We start from the raw sequence: 21,704 nt of genomic DNA, 5'->3' as shown, positions 1-21,704 counted from the left end.
TCCACCACCATCCACAACTGGATGTGGCAGGGCTTAGATCTGATCCATTGCTTGTAGCTCTGTCTATTGCTGCTGCTTCCACTGTTTTGCATTCAAGTCATCCTGTGTTATTGTTTAATCAGGTTGACCCCTCATTTTTAGGTTTGCCTCGTGCTGCTCCTGGCATGCCCTCCTGCACTATTTATTGAACCAGGGTTGGTACCCCAGCTTGATGGTAACGGTAGAGTGGGGGATATGCTGGGCCGCAAGGTTACTGATTGTGGCTGAACACAATTGTGCTGCTGCTGATGGCCCACAGTGCCTCATAGATGCCCAGTTTTTGTCATACCAATACTGTCATGGACAGAGGCATCTGCAACAGGTAGATTGGTGAAGTCAAGGTCAGGTAGGTTTCTCCCTCACCACCTGCTGCTGACCCAGTCTTGCAGTTATGTCCTTGAGGACTCAGCAGCTGTGATGAACATTTAAGTCCCCCACCCAGAGTACATTTGTACCCTTCTTGCCCTCAGTGCTTCTTCCATGTGGTGTTTATCATGGAGGAGGAGTGTTGATTCATCAGCTGAGGTGGGGGCAGTAGGTGGTAGTCAGCAGAAGTGTTCCTTGTCCATGTTTGACCTGATGCCATGAGACTTCCTGGGGTCCAGAGTCAATGTTGAGAACTCCCAGAGCAACTCCCTCCCTCCTGTACACCACTGGGCTGCCACCTCTGGTGGGCCTGCCCTGCCAGTGGAACAGGACATCCCCAGGGACGGCGATGATTCATACGTATGACGATGTCAGGCTACTGCTCGGGGTGTCTGTGGGACAGCTCTCCCAATTTTGGCTCAAAGCACCATATGTTTGTAAGGAGGACAGGATTTGTCGTTGTTGCTTCCAGTGCCTAGGTGGATGCTGGATACATCCAGTTTCATTTACTTGCTGCCACTGAGTAGCTTGCTCGGCCATCTTGGGGCACCACCAATGCACAATGGTAACTGTGTACCATCTACAACATGCACTGCGCTAACTCAAGGCTCCTTAGACAGCAACTTCCAAACCCACAGCCTCTACCATCTAGAAGGGCAGCAGCTACATTTGAACACCACCTGCAAGTTCCCCTCCAAACCACACCATCTTGTTGTGGAACTATAACTACCGTTCCTTCATTGTCACAGGGTCAAAATCCTGGAACTGCCTCCCTTGCAGCAGTGTGTGCAGCTGAATACCCATGGAGTGCAGCAGCTCACCATCACCTTCTGAGGGGTAATTAATGCTGGCCTTGCCAGCAATATCATCATCCTTGGAAAAATTAATAATGCAACTTCATCTTGGATCCCCCAGTCCCCAATGAATCCATTGGTCTCTCACAGGAGACCATTCTCCCTGCTCCAACCATCATCTCTGCTTAAGTCAAAGTGATTCAGTCTTGAATACCCAGGGAGAACAATTGGTTTAGTGATAACCACCAGAACTGGCTGGACCCCATGAGGCAGTGTCCCGCTGTCCTATGCCAAAACTCATCACTATTCCAAGGTCATGCTACAATGTTAGGAACCCTCCATCTTCTCCACTCCAAACCATCTTTGAAAACCCTTTCCCATCACCAACAAGAACAAACAGTTCATGGACTTTGTGACAAAGGTTCAGATCAGCTGCTTCTGCCACCTCCCTTCCTTCCCCTCACCCATCAGGACAAACTTCCTCTCGGGCTCTTCCCTATCCTAGCCTGGACTGATGTCTTTCTCCATCTCCCCTCAGGCACTCTCCAACTTCATCTTGCTCCCGACCCCTCATCTCATGTACCCTCAACCTTACTCCCACTAAACTGTTGAGCACACAATTTCTCTTCCTGGTCTGACATGAGCTAATATTAATACTTTCCTCTCCTCAGGTACTCTCCCCCTCCCCTTCAATTTCACTCTCAATGGCCCTGCTTCAATGTCAGTTCAGGTTTGTTGTTCTCAATTCCCTACAGAGAGGAAATTATTCCCCAAACCCACCCTACCAAATCCTCCCAACAGTTTAAACACCTTAGATCAGACTCAACCTTCTATCTAGGAGTTAAACTGCTCCTCCCCCTAAACTTTATTCTGGCCAATCAGCAGCGAGACTAAGAACACAATGGCTCCTTTGCTGTTCGATGTCCAAACCTCAGAAATCCAGATGTGTGGGTGCCCAGAGTTTGGAAAACTGAAGCATCACATCTGAGAGGCGCCAACATCCCATTAGCCCCAATTAACCATTTACAAATGAGGTATTGGACTCAAATTTGTTCCTTCAGATAACAGCATGATTTTTCTAGTTTTTGTTCAAGGTGGATGACCTCACTCTCCATCACAGAACATGAACAATCATTTAGTCACTCATTCAATCCCTTTTGCTCCTGTCTGCATGAAAATTACCACCTGCAAGCTTGGATATCCCTACAAATTATAAATGAAGTTCAGGCACCAGATCAGATCCCTGGCAACCACCACATGTCAATTCCTGACAGTCAGATGATGTTCTCCGGATCCCCAAACACTTCATTTTCCCTCCATGTCTGTGAAAGTTGGAATCCCTTCTGGAAGTCCAAGTGGACAACATCCTCATTAGTGAGCTCCGATGAAAATTGAGAGTTTAGTCCCATCCTTTTAAAGCCATGCTGTCTCTCAGATCACCTTCTGTTTGAGCTGCAGATTAACTATTCCCCACAATAGACAGGCCTTTGTTAACTGGTTGACCAGTCAATTGTACAATTTCACCAGGTGTTAGAGATGAAAGACAAATGATTGCAAACAGGATGTTTATTTGATCGGTGTAGACCAGACCATACATACCCACTGATTACAGCAAACCTCAAACACTCCAATACAGTGAGCCCCCTCTCCAGGGGGTGAACATCACCATGGAAGAGAATGAGGCAGCCAGGCTCAGGAGCAGGTCCACAAGGAGGACCCAGAACTGCTCACACCCCCTCCCCCACACTGGGTGGCTATAGATACCAAGCCTGGGGTCTGAAGCACAAAAAAATTTAGTTACTGCTTCTCTCTATCTTCAGTAAACCCATCATCATCAGGCCGAGTTCTGTGCTTGGATAGACTAGCCCCAGCCATTAGTTCCACAGAGACATTTAACTAACATGTTGAGGATGCAGAGAAATCAGGTCCCAGACACAAGGGAGAAGGAATCACTGCTTTATTGATCACTGGTTGACCAGAGTTTGCTTGTGTCTCCTGTACAGGAACAAGGCCGGCAATGAAGCAGAGATCAGAGAGACAGCTGTCACAGTCAGGGCCACGATCAGGACCACCTCAGACTGCACACCTACAAAGCAATGAGAAACCAATGGTTAGTGAAGGAAACACTGAGGGGAAAATGGAAACCAGCAGTTGGCCAACTCACCACCTGGAGACCTCTCCTGCATCCTTCGCTCAGCCTCATTCAGGGACTCTGTTGCCAGCTTGGTCACATCAGTATCCAGAATGAGCAGGGGTCCAAGTGAGGCCTCACCCTCCCACTTTAATCCAGCTTCACTCTCTGCAACATCAAACATTCCAGTTAGAGAGGGGAAAGGGGGACGTCCAACATCTAGAGGATCAATGTCCCACCAGCTTCAGGTACAAGATCTCTCCTTCCTCTGGGACCAAACCACAACTCCTTTGTGGCACCACAGTTACCCACATGGCAACAGGCACAAATGTCAATGCTTGATTCCTCCAATGGGGTCCAGCTAAACAAGAGAAAGAGCCCATCAACCAGGTTGTGCATCACATCTCCACACAACAAATCCCTGATGGAGAGAGGGGGAACTGACACATTCTGCACCTTCTGGAAAGTACAAGCTTTGTTCCTGGAATCCCTCTGATCCAATGGAGCAACTTTCAGGTGACAGGTGATGAAAATCTGAGGGACACATTCAACACAAGTCATGATTCAGTGACTCCCTCCCAACATGGAGACCCCAATGATCAGCTTCCTCTTACCAAGGAACGGTCATCTCCAAGGAAACGGAACACATCCAGGTCAAACCGGAGCTTGTCCAGCTCCCGCTCGTCTCTTGGCAACACAAAGGTTGAAAAGGAGTCCTCAGCTTTGCTGTCCAGGAGGCAACTGAAGAAAGATTAAAAAGGGACAGGAAGTGAATCAAGTGAAGCCATTGAGATGGGACCAGCTGGAGAAAGCAGAGAGCTCCTTACCCATTGTGGTCAATGAAGCTGTATCTCGGGGTGGAGTCCTTGTCTGGGCTCAATGTAGCTACACAGCGGTCAATGTAGAGCTTCAGGGGCATGTGGTTGGTCATTGAAACAGAGGCCTCAATGTGAATGAGCTCACCCAGGTAGTAGACAGTCGAAGTGCGCTCTGTAAGCCAGTCACCTGAAGTACAAGAGGACAAGGGTTCGAGACAGTGGCTGTAACTCCCAGTGAGTGACTACAGGAAATCACTCCCCATCCACCCATCACATACCATTCATTAGGCGCAGAGAGAATGACAGATGCCCTTCTCCAGACTTGGTGGAGCTGAATGGGATCCAGGTGGGCTTGATGGGGTCACTGCTCACATTGCCCTTCCTGGAAAGGCAGGGGAGTCATTTTAGGACATCTTCAGAGACCACCAGCAGCTATAGATCTTATTGACAAAGCGAATAAAGATTCTCACCTCAAATAACGACACTCAATGGGAACGACAGCTCCATTCGTTCTCACAATGACAGATCCATGATACTCTGGGGTGTGGTTCAGGTGGGTGGTGTAGATGAGGAAATCTCCAATCATCTGAAAGAATCAGGTTAAGGAATGAAGAGCTGTTCTGAAATGAGAATGTTCTACACAGGGGTTAACAATAAAGTCATCCCATCCCCTGAGAACAATTCTGAGGGGGATTGACAGGGTCAGTGTGAAGAGACTGCTACCCCATCACTGGAGAGTTTACTATTAGGGGCTGTCAGTTCAGGTCAGGCGCCAGTCATTTAGGATTAACATAACAGGGAATTTCTTCATTCAGCAAGGAAAGAATCTTGGGAATTCTATCCCAGTTTGATTTATTTTCACAGGTACAGCTTGGTCTACCCACATTTGTGTTCAGCATCAAACCGACCCCGGGTCTGGATCATGGGCCTTAAATCACTGGCGGCAGTAGTGTGCTCAGTCCCACATGTAACACTGCCAGAACATCCTGTAGGTCATGCATTTTGTGACTTCACTGCCCCAGAGAGCTGTGAATGCTCAGTTATTGAGTATATTTTAGACAGATGGATTTACTTTGGGGCATCAAAGAATATGCTGTGGGGAGATTGGAGAACAGGCTCGAGGGGCCGTATGGCCTCATCTGGTTATTTGTTGCTTTGTAACCTCTGTGCTTATCAAAGGAGAGAGATCATGCGCACAAGATCAGGGTCCATTAATCGGGAAGTCTCTCAACAAAAGGACAGCTTCAGTTAACAGTAAAAGTAGCCACAAGTGGACAATAACATGGAGCATGGAAATAGAACAGTTTGAAGCCAGGGCCCCATTTATTCCAATGGCAGGGAAACTGGGAATTGTGGAGTTACTTTTCAGTCAAAGAGGACTTAATTCTTATTCAATTTTCTTCATTTAAGAGACAATCAAATTGGATTAAACTGGACTGAAACTGAAGTCTCCAGTTGAATTGATCTGAATGAGGGGAATAGAGATGAAAATCCTCAAAACAACAAAAGGAAAAGCTTGGAGGATCCAAAGAGAAAGTTCAAGACCAATGGGGCTGATATCATACGTTGGAGAGACTCAGGAACCAGTTAAAGTAAAGTACATAACATTCTAGAAAGCTAATTTGTAGTTTTATAAAGCAGGAGACAGCTATCTCCTCAATATCATTGACATCTCACCCAGTGTTGGAATGAAGAGTGGGGAATAACCTACAGCCCAAGCTTAGAGCAAGAGCTGAGGATTCCAATTACCTGCAACCTGCTGCCACACTCATGGAGTCCATAGTCAAAGAGGACAGTGTGGTTCTGAGAGTAGATCCTGGTTGGCCAACAACCTGCTGTCCCCGGGGTCAGGTCAGCAGCTTTGATCAGGTGCCAGGTTCCAAATAAATCCAGCTGGACCCTGAGCAGCAGCTTGTCCTCTCCACACTGCACCATCACAGTCTGCAGTGGAGACACACTTCCACCCTCAGACACACGGAAATGGAAACCAAAGGGAGGCCCAGGAGGAGAGACTGTCTGAGGCACAGGGGTGGCTTTGACTCTGGCCTAGAAACTGTTGCCAAGTATCAGAGCCACAAAGAGCTCCAACTAGCACCAGCACTGGGAACAAAGCCCTCACTACAAAATCCCCCATGATACCAAACAACTCAACCATCCCTTCAGCCACCGAGCAGCACCTTTTATACACACCAGCTGCACTCACCTGACACCAATGAGACCAGAAGCAGCAACGTTGAACCAATTAACCAGCCCCAATCTCCACAATCTCCACCAATGACAGAACTCATGGGTTTATTACCAGGAGGGCCGGTTTTATTTGGACCAATGGGAATCACTCTGAGTTGCTCTGGTGTCACCTGACTGAATTCAGCTCCACAAGTTCTCATGTTGAAGGCACCATTAATCCAATCATCTCACGTGGTTTTGTTCATTGATCCATGAGGATGACTGGTGGGCACTGCCCACACTGATCCAGGGAGCTTGGCGTGCAGACTGATAAATGGAGTGATGGGAAATGGAGACTCTCACACTGCTACAACAACAACAACAACTTTTAATAAATCCCAGGAAGTTTCGAAATGTAATAGGTTTTGAGCAAGTGGTCGGGGAGAGGTGTGGAAGAACAGAAGGGAAGGTGTGTGATAGGGAGGAGGGCAAGAGAGATTAAAGGATAAAAGGTTTCATGGAATAAAAGCCAAAGGCTGTGGTAGTGGGTAAAGGAAAGAAACAGAAGGTGTCCAGATGAGGTGTGAATGGCTGCATAGCTACCGTCTGAATGTAACATGAAGGAATAAAGAAAGAAACGAGACCCAAACAAACCAGCAAAAAAAAACAAAATGAAGACAGAGGGTCTGATCTAAAAGTGTTAGCCTCAGTGCTGAGTCCAGAAGGCTGTCGAGTGTCCAGTCGAAAGATGACGTGCTGTTCCTCGAGCTTGTGTTGAGCTTCATTGGAAAACTGTAGCAGGCCAAGGACAGAAAGGTCAGAGTGGGAGCAAGGTGGAGAATTGAAATGACCAGCAACAGGAAGCTCAGGGTGATACTTGTGGACTGAACGGAGGTGTCCGCAAAGCGGTCACCCAGTCTGCATTTGAACTCCCCAATGTAGAGGAGACCACATCGGGAGCAGTGAATACCGTATACTAAATTGAAAGTAAAGGAAATCGGTGTCCGCAGCATTTTCCACTTGAAAATCTGAACTTTTTCCTCATTTTGTTTTTAATGTCTGTGCTTATCCACAAAACCTCAGGAGATAAGGGTGATCGAGAAACATTTCATGTCAATTGATGAGTCCTGACTAATAGAAAAACAAAGTTAAACCATCGTTCTGCTGCAATGCTTCCCCTGTCTGAGGAGGGACTGATAAAGATTAGGAACATTGGAACAAGAGGAGGTGGTTTTCCCTCCCACCATTCAGTTAGATCACAGCTGATTGGTCCCTCACCACCATTTACCCACCTTAGCTCCAGATCCCTTGAAATCATTCCTCACCAAAAATCTCTCAATCTCAGTCTTGTTATCTGCAGTTGTTCCAGCATCCACAGCCTTTTGGGGGTAAATTCCCGGTTTCTTTGTGTGAAAAGTTATTTCTTGATTTCCCTCCTAAATGACTGAGCTCAATATGTTCCCTCATTCTTCATTCCCCCAACAGAGGAAATAGTTTCTCCGTATCGACCTCTTCAATCCTTTTAACATTCTAAACACCTCAATCTGATCATTGCTCAATCTTCTAAACTCAATGGAATACAAGCCAGGCTTATACAAGCTCTCCTCATAATTTAACCCTCGAAGCACCGTTTTCATTCTGGTGAATCTACCCGGCACATCCTGAGCTGGGTGCCCAGAACTGAATATAATATCCAGATGGGGTTTGACCAAGGTTCAATACAACTGAAGCAGAAATTCATTCCTTTTACAATCCAGCTTCCTTGAGGTAAGGGTCAACATTCCACTCATCGTTTTTTTATTGCTACCTTTACCTGACCACCAGCTTTTAATAATTTGTGTCCTTGGAATCTCAAACCACTTTGTTCCTCTCCAGTTCCTGGTTTCTAACCATTTAGAACATTTTGGAATTTATTTTTTCAATTCCAAAATGGATGACCTCACACTAACATCACAATTACACAAGTTGTAAACACACATATCTATTGCAAAGAATGTTTGGGTCTGTTTTTGCACCCTCGGTGGGAATGTTAACAGAGTGAACGCGGTCCTTACCATTGGCACTGAAGACTGCATTCTGAAATCCAGCTCTCATTGACACCATCAGGAGCCAGGGTGTGCCCATGCATGTCCAGCAGTGGAAGGCTGTTTCCTTCTCCAGACCTTCAGATGAGGCTGTAATACACCAAGGGTTGTGGATTGAGATGCTCCTTGCAGCATTTCTTGTTCATCAGTGATCAGACTCAAAGATCAGATGGAGTTTATCAGGTGCACTTCAGCCATGAGTGCTGTGTTGAAGGCAGTCATCCACACGCGACTGTTACACACTGACTAAAGACGATTCCCCACATGTCAAGATGCCGTGTATGTTCCAGGGAAGGATGTTTGTGTGGTTTCTCCACTACACTTGAAGCATTTGTCTTCTCAGTGGTAGAGGCTGTGGGTTCACAGGGAAGCCGAGGGGTTTGGCAGCACTGCATGTTGCAGATGTCACACACTCCTGACACTGGACACCGGTGCTGGATGGATCATGTGGAAGGTAGCTGGAGGAGTGGTGAAACAGTCTGTGCAACATCACCCTGCTCAATGTGTAGTCACTGCAGTTCTGTACACATAAACAATCATGTTTTACTGATGAACATTCCCAGAGAGGAGTCACATCTGCTCAAAGTGCATGTTGAGAAATTGGGTAAGTGCTTACCATGATTGTGTATTTTTGTGAATGGTGGACTTTATGAGATGTTAATATTTTAAACTGCCTGTACAAAGCAAATCTGTCTGTATCATAAGAGACACTTCCAACTGAAACAATCCCATCAAATTAACAGGGAATCAAGTACATGTTTAAGTTTTAAACCTGGACACATTCCCTCTGTAGGACCTCGGTGGTTTATTTTTAATGGTGAAACACAGCAGATTATTTGATTATCGAGTGTGGATTGGAGCAGCATTTTCAATAAGATGCCGAATTCTTCATTTTGCCCCCTTCCTGGTTGTGTCAGCTGGTGGACTTTCTACTGCCAGACACTGCCCTCTGCCTCCAGCTTATGGGCTCCCTGATCTCACTCAGAAACTGGCAGATGTTGTGATTTCAATCACTACAAAACAGAATTGGCAGTGGAGCTGTATCCGTTTTCCTGAAAACAATGCAGCTGTTTCTGCAGGTTGCACTGCACATGGACAACTGGCTAATAGGAACCATTTTAGAAAATAAACTAGATTAAACTAAACCAAGTAATTTGTATGGTATTTGTACAGTTAATTAATAAACATTTCAAATTTCAAAATGCATTTCAGAAAGAGCTGTAACAGCTCAGATTAATATTAAAATAGTGCCTGTTGCGATGTGCAAAGCTTGTTTAGTTTGCTGACATTTTATAATTAAAGACTTTACAGTGCAGACCATCCATTCCGCCATACTATTGGGCCTGGGGTAGTGTGGGTGATGAGGTAATATGGTCAACTCCCCACTTTTCACACATCACCTTGAACGGTTTTCCAGAATATTGGGCTCCGTTGTTCGAAACAACTTCTTACGGTGCTTCAAATAGGCTGAAGATTGAACTCAATGGGCAGAAAATTTCGGCCCCGTCACGGCCATAAAAGTGCCCATCCAGGTTCATTTTAAAGGATGTGAGGTAACCCGCCTCCACCATCCTCCCAGGCAGCAAATTCCAGACCGTCACAACCCTCTGGGTAAAAAAGTTTTCCCTCACATCCCCCCTAAACCTCCTCTCCCTCACGACTGACCTTTCAGCTATGGGGAACAGCTGCTCCCTATCCATCCTGTCCATGCCCCTCATAATCTTGTACACCTCGATCAGGTCGCCCCTCAGTCTTCTCTGCTCCAACGAAAACCACCCAAGTCTATCCAACCTCTCTTCAAAACTTCAATGTTTCATCCCAGGCAATATCCTGGTGAATCTCCTCTGTACCCCATCCAGTGCAATCACATCCTTCCTATAATGTGGCGATCAGAACTGCACACAGTACTCCAGCTGTGGCCTCACCAAGGTTCTATACAATTCCAACATGAAATCCCTACTTTTGTAATCTATGTCTCGATTGATAAAGGCAAGTGTCCCATATGCCTTTTTCACCACCCCACTAACATGCCCCTCCGCCTTCAGAGATCTATGGACACACACACCAAGGTCCCTTTGTTCCTCACAACTTCCTAGTGTCATGCTATTCATTGAATATTTCCTTGTCAAATTACTCCTTCCAAAGTGTATCACCTCACACTTTTCAGGGTTAAATTCCATCTGCCACTTATCTGCCTATTTGACCATCCTGTCTCTATCTTCCTGTAGCCCAAGACACTCGACCTCACTGTTAACCACCCGGCCGATCTTGCCACCATTCGCCACTTCTGTCTGCTTTCTGTCCCATAGCCAGTGTCATATCCACAATGTCACTGCCCCTTTAATCTATGGGTTTCACTTTCCTAACATGTGACAATTGAAAGTCCATATACATAACATGAACCAGGCTGAGCTCATCAACCCTCTCCATTACTTCCTCAAAGAACTCCAAGTTGGTCAGACACGATTTCCCATGAACATAGCTGTGCTGCTGCTCATTTATTAACTCATGGGGAAGAATTTTCTGGGTGACGAGCGGGGGGGTCGGACCCCACACATCAGCTTTTAAAATGGCGCTCGGTGACGCCGGGTGAGAGTCCTGATGTCACCGCGCGCCATCGCGATATTTAGCTGGGCGGGCGCGCGATGTAATGTGACACTCACCTGCCATTAATTAAAGGGCTTGTTAAGGCCCTTAACTCAGCAATCGACGCTGATTTTGAGGTGCCCGTGTGATCTTCGGCTCGGTGCACGGGCACAACGGGCAGGCGGGTAAGTGACTTTTTAATGAAACTCATCCACGGGCGGGATATGTGGGCTCAGTGGGGTTGTCAGTGTTTTATGTGAAGCATTTATTGCAGCAAGTTTTTTAAACATGCCTGTGTGATCTGTAGCAGCTCAGAACGAATTCCAGCAGCTTTCTCTGTACTTTGACGCTTCAGCCCAGCACTCTTCAGTCAGGAACCTTTATCGGGCCTGCAGCTTTCCAGAGGCCTCCATTCAGCCTGGGTATGGGTTCTGACATCTCCACTGGAGGCAGCTCCTCTGAGGAGGAAGGGAGGGATAGAATAAGGAGGAGGCCAGGAGTGGGCAATCAGCCTCCAGGGGAGCCACCTTTGGGAGGCCAGGCACAGGCACAAGGGGCGCAGGTCCAAGAGGGAGTCCAAGGTGGAAGGGGCCGCAGAAGACGCCACTATCCCACTGCCAGGATATACAGGCGGCGAAGCAGCTACCTCAATATGACTGAGGTGCAGTGCTGAAGGAGGCTCCGACTGTCAAAGGAAACAGTCAACAGCATCTGTCCGATGCTTGGCCCTGAGATCTCCCCTAACTGTGTGGGTGGACACCCCATGCCAGCGGTTCTGAAGGTCACAGTTGCCCTCTACTTCTATGCCTCTGGCTCCTTCCAGGGCTCAGTGGGTGATCTTTGTGGTGTCTTCCAATCAGCTGTCCACACTTATGTCAAGCAGGTTACACTCTGTCACGCTCTGTTCATATGGGCATTGACCTTCATCCACTTCCGCTGTGACCAGGCAAGTCAGACACAGATAACCAAAGGCTTCGCGGCCATTGCTGGCTTCGCCCGCGTCCAGGGTGCTATAGACTGTACACATGTGGCCATCAAGGCGCCGCAGGTGAACCCGGTGCCTTTGTCAACAGGAAGGGCTTCCACTCCATGAACGTGCAGATAGTGTGTGATCACAGGATGCTGATTCTGAAAGTCTGTGCAAGGTACCCAGGCAGCTCCCACGACGCCTACACCCTCAGACACTCCCAGGTGCCGGGGCTCTTCAGTGCTCTGACTCGGCTGGATGGATGGCTGCTGGGTGACAAGGGCTATCCCCTCAGAAGGTGACTCATGACGCCTCTCCACTAGCCAAGAACAGAAGCTGAGCAGCGCTACAATAGGAGCCACGCCTCCTCAAGGGCTGTGGCGGAGAGAGCCATCGGTCTTCTCAAGTTGTGCTTCCGATGCCTGGACCGCTCAGGGGCCACACTCCAGTACCCCCCAGATCGTGTCTTGGTGATAGTGGTTGCATGCTGCACTCTCCCCAATCTTGCACTGGAAAGGGGGGATGCAGTGGATGATGAAGACCTTGACGCAGTGGATGAGGCTGCACACGATGAATCCAGCAGTGCCTCAGAGGATGAGGAAGCAGAGGGCAATGATGAGGGGCAGCACGCCAACCCGCTACTACACCAAGGAGGCAGGGACACCCGGGAGACTTTAATCCAACGAACCTTCAGCTAGCTCCACACACATGGATCTGCAGGACCAGAATTGCCTGGCGCATCCATAAGTGGCACTTAGGTACTACATCTTCCACCTCATCAGCTGCAACGAAGGCCTTCCTACATAAACATCAATGTCCACTCAAATACTCATGATATGTCTGTGAAACATACAAATGCAGCACAAAGGAGCCTCCCTCAGCGATGGTAACACATGTGGACTTTATTTCCATCCATCAGATGGTGCCGCAAAAATCAAAACAAAATGTTGCTCCAACATTGAAAAATAGAAATTCCCTAATCTCGGGCCAACACAAAAGCACCAGTGACAAACCCGACGTGGGCCTAACGTGCCTTATGCTTACGTTTGTGGGTGCTACGTCTTGGTCCCACCCCATCGCTCGGAGTGGCTTGTGAGACAGCCTGCTGACTCTGCTGTCCTGTTGGCCTCGATGACCTTGGCGGACGTCCTCTGGCCCGTGGAGCCTGTGCTGGCAGAGTGTGGGAGGGAGTGGCCAGTTCCACAGCTGGCACCTCCCCAGTTGTCGCAGCCTCAACAGATGCAACGGTCACTGGCAGAGGGGCAGAGCTGCTGCCCTCATCCGGAGCGCCCTGAGAGGAGCACGCACAGACAACAGGCAGCTGCTGTGCTGATGTGAGGTCACTTTGGACCCCCCTGCTCACCGCAGGTGGATGGGCACCGTGCTGGGACAGTTGGTGCCCAGAACATCTTCCACATTGCCAATGACCTTGCAGGTCCGAGCGTAACCCCATCAGAAGCTGATCAATTTGTTTGAAGCCCCTCTCCATGAGAGTGGCCAATCTCTCCATGGAAGAAGCCTGACGCTCTGACATGAGGTTCATGCCATCACTGACACTCTGCCTGGTTTCCTCCACCACAGAGAACAAGTGAAGCACAATCTCATGCAACACTCCCAGATGTTCCCATGCACCCGGCCTCTTGTCCTGCAGCTGCTGCATGGCGGACATCTCCAGAGGCACATCATCACTGCCGGACTCAGCATGTGCCTAGTCCCCTGCAGTCCTCCGGCTGCTGACACCATCGGCTCTCTCTGTCTGTGCCATCTCCTCCAGCGATTGTGTAGTGCCCTCTCCACAGTGCTACAGGACACTAGCCGATGTTACATTCCCCACTGATGTGGTAGTCGCTGCGCTGGTGCCTGCCTCACTGAAATGGTGTGACGCTCGTGACAATTGATACACCTCAGGTGTGGAAGGGGGCATGTGGACATCCTCATTGCGGCCATGCTCTGATGATGCTGAAATTAACAAGGACAGTGGGTCAGTTAGCGTTCAGTCAGAAACACAATTCATCCCTTTCCCCGGAGGCCCAAACATTACAGGTGCATACAGACAGGCTGGTCAGATGGCCTAAGGAATGCCACATAGAATGTTATGTGGATAAGTGTTGAGGTTATGCACTTGGGCAGGACAAACAAGGTACGGGAATACAGGAGAAATGGTAGGACCGTGGAAAGTAAGGATGATTACAGGGACCTTGCTGGGCAGACCCGTTAAGGTAGCAGAACAGGAACATGGTGCAGGGAGAACCCATCTTCTCATCAACCACCAAGCCTGATGTAAGCATGGTCACTATCTGCTTGACCACCCAGCTCACGCCAAATGCCCAATGCAGTAACGACACTAAGACATGGAGGGGGGTGGCCCTCAAAGGCTAAGGCTACCTGCTGGGTTAAATGGCCAAGGTCAACATGGTCCTCACCCTTCCAAAGCTCAACAAATCATTGAAGCGCTTGTGACACTGGATCCATGTTCACTGCACAACATCCCTGGAAGTGACCACCTCCGCCACCTCCTGCCAGGCCCACTTCATCACGTGGGGGGGCCCTCCTCCACCCATCCTGGGGAAACACGACCTCTCGCCGGGCTGCCACCTCCTCAACAAGGGCAGAAAGGCAGTCATCAGAGAAGCGAGGGGCACATTGGCCCCCTGCTGGCCCACCCTGCAGCCTGCCCTGCTCCTGCCCCACACCCTGCAGCCTGCCCTGCTCCTGGCCCACACCCTGCAGCCTGCCCTGCTCCTGGCCCACACCCTGCAGCCTGCCCTGCTCCTGGCCCACACCCTGCAGCCTGCCCTCCTCCTCTGGCCTTCCCTCTACCACAGCCTGCTGTGCAGACCCCCTGCAGTACAACCTGGAGCTGGCCATGGTGATCAGCTTAAAGGAGGCTGCCTGGCCTTATTTTATACAGACTGCCGGTTCCCCATTGGAACCAGCGGTCTGGACACGCCCGCAGCAATTTTAAAAGTCCCGCTCTCCACGAGAGTGTGAAATGCGCTGGGTGGGCCTTAATTGGCCCCCCTGCGAAAAATGGCAGCGCTGCCCACAATTGCTTCAGCTCCACCCACCCACCGAACGGAAAATTCAGCCCATGTTTTCCAAGCCACATTTTAAGTTGTTGCAGATTTTAGAAGTTAGAAGTTTCCCCCAATGTTTCACTGATGTGAGACTGGCTGGTTTGTAGTTACAGGGTTTATCCCCCTCTCCTTTTTTAAACCGGGTGGAACATTAACAACCCTCCAATTCTCTGGCATCACCCCCCATATCCAAGGATGGTTGAAAGGTTATGGTCAGTGAGCCCAATATTTCCACCATTCCTTCCCTCAGTGACCCTCTCACATCCCATCCAGACCAGGTAAATGTTTTACTTTATTGTGGTATAAAAAGTGTTGGATTGGAAGGGGTTAACTGAACTTGTTTGTTCAGTGACTGTAATTAATGTCACTCTCCATGGATCCTAATTGTGTCACTGGTGGGTTTCCCTCTTCTGTTAATAAGGGAATCCGTTCAATGTGTTATCCCATAATGTCAGCGGGAACATCACCACCGGCACTGACAGGGATCAGCGGCTCCAGAGAGAGGGAGAGGATGGATCGGATTCAGAGAACAATGGATTGGAATGTTACAACAATGGATTGGAATCTGAGAACAATGGAATGGAATGTTACAACAATGGATCGGAATCTGAGAACAATGGATCGGAGTTTAACCGATGGGCTTGGCTGGCTTTCTAATAATTCTGATTATATGACATTATCATGGCGAGTTTATGGACTACTTCTGGTTATTCAAGCAGGTTACTACCCCATCCTCGCTATTGTTGGTGTCCCTGGTAAGTCTGTTTCCAGCAATTATTCGATAAACCGTGTTTAGCTGCCTTAAAGGGATGTTGGGGAGAGGAATTGGGGTGGGATGGAAAGCACAAGGTCCATGGTCCCACTATCTGCAGCTTGGATATGATTCCAGACAGCAGGATGAGGGGCAGAAACATAACATTACCCTAAATGCTCACGCTGACACTGGATGCTACAGGCTCTGTCACAGCTGGTCCCAAGATAAGGAGAACCATCGCCTCACTCAGGCTGAGAGGAGGAATGTTCGCCTGCCCCATCGGTTTTCTCTCTCTCCCTTTGATTATGGAATCACCACTTCAATCACTCCATTATTGTTGGCTGCCTGGCCATCAAGCTCTGGAATTCCCTCCCTACACATCTCCACCTCTCAATCTCACCTTGCTCCCTGAAAGTCACTCCATAAAACTTACCACTTTGACCATCTTTTAGTCATTTGACCTAATATCTCCTTATGTGCCTCAGTGTCATATTTTGTTTTATATTGCCCCTGTGAAGTGTCTTGAGGGGGAAAGGAGGAAGTGGAGGATCATGATCAACATTTAGTTTATTAATTTTAGTGTCATTGCTTTTGCCAATTAATCTCTCCTGCCTTCACCACATCATAAAATTGCTTGTTTGATCTTTCAGGTAGAATCATTGCAATAGATCCCTGGACATAGTGCTTTTGAAAATCTCAATTTCCTGAATCAATCTGATAGCTTTGTTCCAACCCTGAAGAATAATTTTCCTATTTATTCCCCTTCCTCACAGCTAACTCAGTGACGATTGTGAAGCTGTCTAAGGGAAAATGTGGTCTCTCTAAATGTGTGACATGCTACCCGGTGGCCATGGCAGCAGCAGATCTACTGGTAATTATCATGGACCTGATATTGAGACACATTCCAATTGTTTATTGGGAACAGTTTCTTTTCCTGAAGTTCATGCTGATATGTAATATCCATGGCATCCTGCTTCATGCAGCCACTGACTGTTCTGTCAGGTTCACCGTCACTTTCACCTTTGATCGCTTCGTGGCCATTTGTGGACAGAAGCTGTAAAGTAAATATTGCACCAGTAAAATGGCAGCTATGGTTCTGGGAACAGTGACTGTTCTGAGCTGTTTAAAGAATATTATCTGGTATTTTATATGCACAGGTCGGTATTTGCTCTTCAACTCCCCCTTCTTTTGTTACGTAACAGAATCTGTTCGGTTTTCTACAGTCTGGGTATCAATTGAGTTCCTGCATCAGATTATAACCCCGTTTATCCCATTTGTTGTGATTTTGCTGCTCAATGTTTTCACTGTCAGACACATTTTAGTGAGCAGCAGAGCCCGCAAGAGACTCCGGGCTAACAGCAGTGGAGAGAGTCCCAGAGACCCAGAGATGGAGAGTCGAAGGAAATCCATCATATTACTGTTTGTTATCTCGGCAAATTTTATCCTGTTATGGACGACGTTAATGGTTTATTCTGTGTGGTACCGGATGTGGTTGTTACGGTATAGGTCTGTACATATTCATGTAGTTGTAGAGGAGTTAGGCTTCATGCTGCAGCTCCTGAGTTGCTGCACAAACACTTGTATTTATACCGTGACCCAGACTAAGTTCAGAGAGCAGTTGAAGAATGTGTTGAAATATCGTTAAATCTAATTGTTCAATTAATTCAATGATGAAAAGAACTGAATCACCGGGATTAAAATTGTACAGTTGAAGGGTCATTGAGCTGAAACGTTTCACAGTATCACAATATCTTTAGAGTGCAGAAGGTGGACATTCGGTCCATCGAGCCTGTACTGGCTATCTGAAAGAGCTTTCCACCTAGTCCCACTCCCCTGCCTTATCCCCGTCACCTTGCACATTCTCTCTTACATTGGGCAGAATTTAATGGGGCCATCGAGAGTGGGAATATGGTGGGTGGAGTGACTTAATCTGGCAGGAACCGAAATCTCATCTTCCCGATGGCGGAAGGTGGTGACATCGTGGATTTGTCACTGGACTCGCATCCTCGAGACCCAGGGTAATGCTCTGGGAACCCAGGTTCAAATCCCACCATGGCAGATGGTGAAATTTGAATTCAATAAAAATCTGGAAGTAAAAGTCTGATGATGACACCAAAACCATTGTCGATTATTGTAAAAACCCATCTGGTTCACTAATGTCCTTCAGGGAAGAAAATCTGCTGTCCTTACCTGGTCGCCCTACATGTGACTCCAGACCCACAGCAATGTGGCTGACTCTTAATGCTCTCTGAACAAGGGCAATTAGGGATGGGCAATAAATGCTGGCCCAGCCAGCGATGCCCACATCCCATGAATGAATGAAAAAAGAGAGTTTAATGGGTTGAGTTGGCGACGTTTCAGTGGTGGGTCGGCATTCACAGTGTCCGATGACGGGAACTTCTTTTCCCTACATGAGCATCCCACTAATACTCATTAAATTACAACTTTTCCACGTTAAGTCCGACCATTAAGATTAAGTCAGCGGTGAACGGGAAACTTGTGCCACCTGATTTAGGGCTGGTTAAAGGTGGCATGCACCAGGTGAGCTGGTCCATTTGGACAAGCGGTGAGTGGTTCTCTTTGCTGAACTCTGAGGCAAAGAGGAGGGGGAGAGGAGAATGTTCACGGACATGTACTGTCAGTAGCAGCAAGAGGGGAGAGGGGGGCATTGCAGGTGGGGTCGGGATATCAATGGGAGCAGCAGAAAGACATTGGGGGGTTGCACGGTGTGGGTAGGGGTGAAGAATTGGGAGGGGAGCAAATGTCTGGCATACTGGGTTGAGTCCATCCTGTCAGATGTCATTGTGTCCTGGGTGGCAATTACCCCACAGGGGAGATCCACACTCAGAGAGGGCAGTTGAAGCTTGATGGAGGGCAGGTGCAGCTTGAGGGAGGGCAGGTTAATGGTGTCTGAGGGTGAGTCGAGGGCTGCGCATTGCACAATGTGGCATTGCAGGAAGGAGAGGAATTGCCAGATGAAGACATGAGGAGCTGCTCTCTGACTCAGGTGAGGATGATGGTGAGGATTCTGAGGAAGAGGCCAGGAATGTTGCAGCACCTTTCCAAGATGTGAGGGCCATGGAGGGATGTGCCAGGAATGTCAGAGACTCGTCTTGTGCAGAAATGAGGCACCAAACTGAGCCACACCCCATCACCTGTAAACCATTGCCACCTCAGAATGGTCACCCATCTCTGCCAGCCTCAACCCTCCCTCCACCCGGAGCAACTCCTGCCGTTCCCGGACGGCCTGGAGGAGAACCTGCAGGGAGGCATCACTAAACCATGGAGCCACTCTTTGTCTCACCTCAGACATATGACTGAGCAGGGGTGGGAGTGAGAGGGTCCCAGGAGGTGATTGGACTGTGGGGGAGGGGAAGCAGGGGGACCCAGGAGGTGATTGGACTGTGGGGGAGGGGAGTGAGTGGAACCCAGGAGGTGATTGGTCTGTCGGGGAGGGGAGTGAGGGGGTCCCAGGAGCTGACTGGGCTGTGGGGGAGGGGAGTGAGGGTGTCCCCTGAGGTAATTGGATTGTGGGGGAGGGGATTGAGGGGGTTCCCAAGGGGATTAAATGAAACTACGAGGGTTTGAATGGTGGGGGGGGGGGAGAGTGTGACAGCCCCAAACGGGGGGTGAATTCTTCGCTTGAAAAAATAAATTTCCTTTTCTGAAATTTGTGCCCCCAGTTGAGCTGCTCCCGGCTGTGGAGCGGGCATGTTTGTCCCGGGGTCTTTTATAACCTGCCCCATCCTGCAAATTAATCACCTGACAGTGTTCGGAAATCCGATTTCACCCCCATTTTAAATGGGGAAACTGACCTCAGCCGGGGAGCGGGGGGGCGGTATTTTTCAACTCGACGTTCCTGACCCACAAAAAAACCTGAGGAAAATGACATGGGCTCGGGAATGCAGAGGAAAATCGGATTTCCTCAGAAAATAAGCAGTGTGGCCATTCACACACTGAAACATGTCTCCGAACCCAGAGAGAAATTCAGCCCAGATAGAGAAATAGAGAGAGAGAGAGGGAGATGGAGGTAAAGAGGGACAGAGACAGAAAGAGAGAGAGAGAGACATGGAGGGAAATGAGAGATAGAGACAGATTGAGAGGGAGAGAGACACCAATGGAGGCAAAGAGTGATAGAGAGAGAGGTTGTCAGGGACAGAGAGAGATTTAGTGCTCTGTAGACAGATTCAAAGTAAAAGACAGAGAGAGACAAAGATTTTGAGAAAGGAAGTGTGACAGTGGGTGTGAGACAGAGAGAGACAAAGAGAGAGAAAAGCAGAAAGAGACAGAAACAGATCGAGGGATCAAAAGGGAGACAGAGAGATGTGTGTCAGTAAATTGTTGAATTAATGATGTTGCCTTCTTCCTTCCCTTCCCAAATTCCGACTGACTGTCTGTTCTCTATAAATATCCGGAGTCTCCGGATGTGCCTTTCACTCCCCTGACTGTTACTGAACCGGTTTAAGAGGTGATGCACTCTTCCCCCCTTTTCCAGGACAGTGATCGTGTCCCAGGCAGTCGGATGGGAACGGAAGGTGAGGTGAAGAAAGAAAATGGAAGTAAAGCTGATGATTAAATAAAAACAAAATCCCGCAGCTGCTGGAAAACTTGTATAAAAACAGAAAATGCTAGAAAACAAAACTCTCGATGGTTTCTTGTGGTGTGGACGTACATTGTATTCGTCTCCTTGGCGCTGCTTTTTCTTCTTCTTTCTCTGTGTGGGCCGTCTCGATGCCTCGGAGGCTGAGGAAGAGTGTTCCTGTGGTGAGAAGGTGGTTTACTGGTTCGCCCACATCTGCTTTTCATTGTCTATGGTGAGAGGATGCTCCCAGGGTCCAGCATCTCTTGTGGGTGTGACGTGCTGGCTGGAAGCTGCAGTGTGTGTGCCGTGGGTTTTGTGTGGAAGAATAAAATACATCTACAGGTCAACTAAGGGTTAAACAGTTAGCACCATAGTGGAACACTACAGCACAGTTCCCTCTCTCGTTAGCACCATAGTGGAACACTACAGCACAGTTCCCTCTCTCGTGAGCACCATAGTGCAACACTATAGCACAGTTCCCTCTCTCGTTAGCACCACAGTGGAATACTACAGCACAGTTCCCTCTTTTGTTCTAGCAGGTACGCCTGCAGCTGCCAGCTAATTGAGCAGGAGGGGAGAAAGGGGAGTGCCATGGGCAGGCTTCCTGGAGTCCTTGAGACGGGGCTGGGATGTCTGCCCCCAACACAAGGAGACAGGATCAAGCAATGGTCATCTGTTCTCTAGAGTGTGCACCCACTAGCACTCAAGATAAGGTCAAGCATGGTTATCTATTCTCTGTCTCACTTTTTATTACTAATTGAGCTTCCCCCAATATCCTGTATAGTCATAAATTAGAATAGACTAATTGTGTGACAATGATTCTCAATGTAATTGATCATTGAAAGTTAGACAGTCTTATCACCTTCAAGCTCTTTGATATGTACAACTTCTACTATAAATATGTGTGTGCTCTGATGCTTCCTCAGAGTGTCAGCTAGCTACCTTGTATGCTACTGGGCTCTCCGTGATATCACGATTAATAAAGGCTTCCGAAACAAACCTCCTGGGTCTGAGTGTTCACTCCGATTTCCGCGACAGTTTGTGTTGACCTGTTGAACCATCATCGGATTTGGAGGTAGAGACTTCTCAGACTGCTGGTCACTCTCTTGTACCACATCTACTGGAGGTGCCATGGTAATCTCGTGGGCGGTAGGTTGGTCTGACCACTTTTCTGGGACCCACGATGATAGTGGACAAATCGGCTCCAACAAAGAGGGAAGAGAGATGGAAGGTGAAGTCCGAGTCTGAATACTCTTCAGTGTTTGAACGCTCAGGACCGTGCGGTTCTGGCTGGCCAATGACAGCTGTGGTCTTGACACCCTCTGCCCTCTGGACGAGAT

General features: G+C 48.4%; 1 protein-coding gene across 2 annotated transcripts; it reads left to right on the top strand.

The window, feature by feature from the left end:
- The first annotated feature begins 8,233 nt into the window (after positions 1-8,233).
- LOC144668988 (uncharacterized) lies at positions 8,234-21,356 on the top strand. 2 transcript variants are annotated; one of them, XM_078531523.1, is made up of 4 exons: positions 8,234-9,002; positions 15,450-15,783; positions 16,556-16,653; positions 20,278-21,356. In XM_078531523.1, the coding sequence occupies exons 1-4, from the start codon at positions 8,988-8,990 to the stop codon at positions 20,356-20,358; spliced, it is 528 nt and encodes a 175-aa protein (XP_078387649.1). In that variant the 5' UTR covers positions 8,234-8,987; the 3' UTR covers positions 20,359-21,356. The 2 variants fall into 2 exon arrangements, with proteins under 2 accessions (XP_078387649.1, XP_078387650.1); XM_078531524.1 differs by lacking the exon at positions 8,234-9,002 and having other exon boundaries at positions 15,174-15,783.
- Positions 21,357-21,704: the final 348 nt, after the last annotated feature.

Source organism: Cetorhinus maximus, chromosome 28 (genome assembly GCF_964194155.1).
Source record: "Cetorhinus maximus chromosome 28, sCetMax3.hap1.1, whole genome shotgun sequence".
Taxonomy (NCBI): domain Eukaryota; kingdom Metazoa; phylum Chordata; class Chondrichthyes; order Lamniformes; family Cetorhinidae; genus Cetorhinus; species Cetorhinus maximus.
This window is presented reverse-complemented; position numbering and strand designations above follow the sequence as displayed.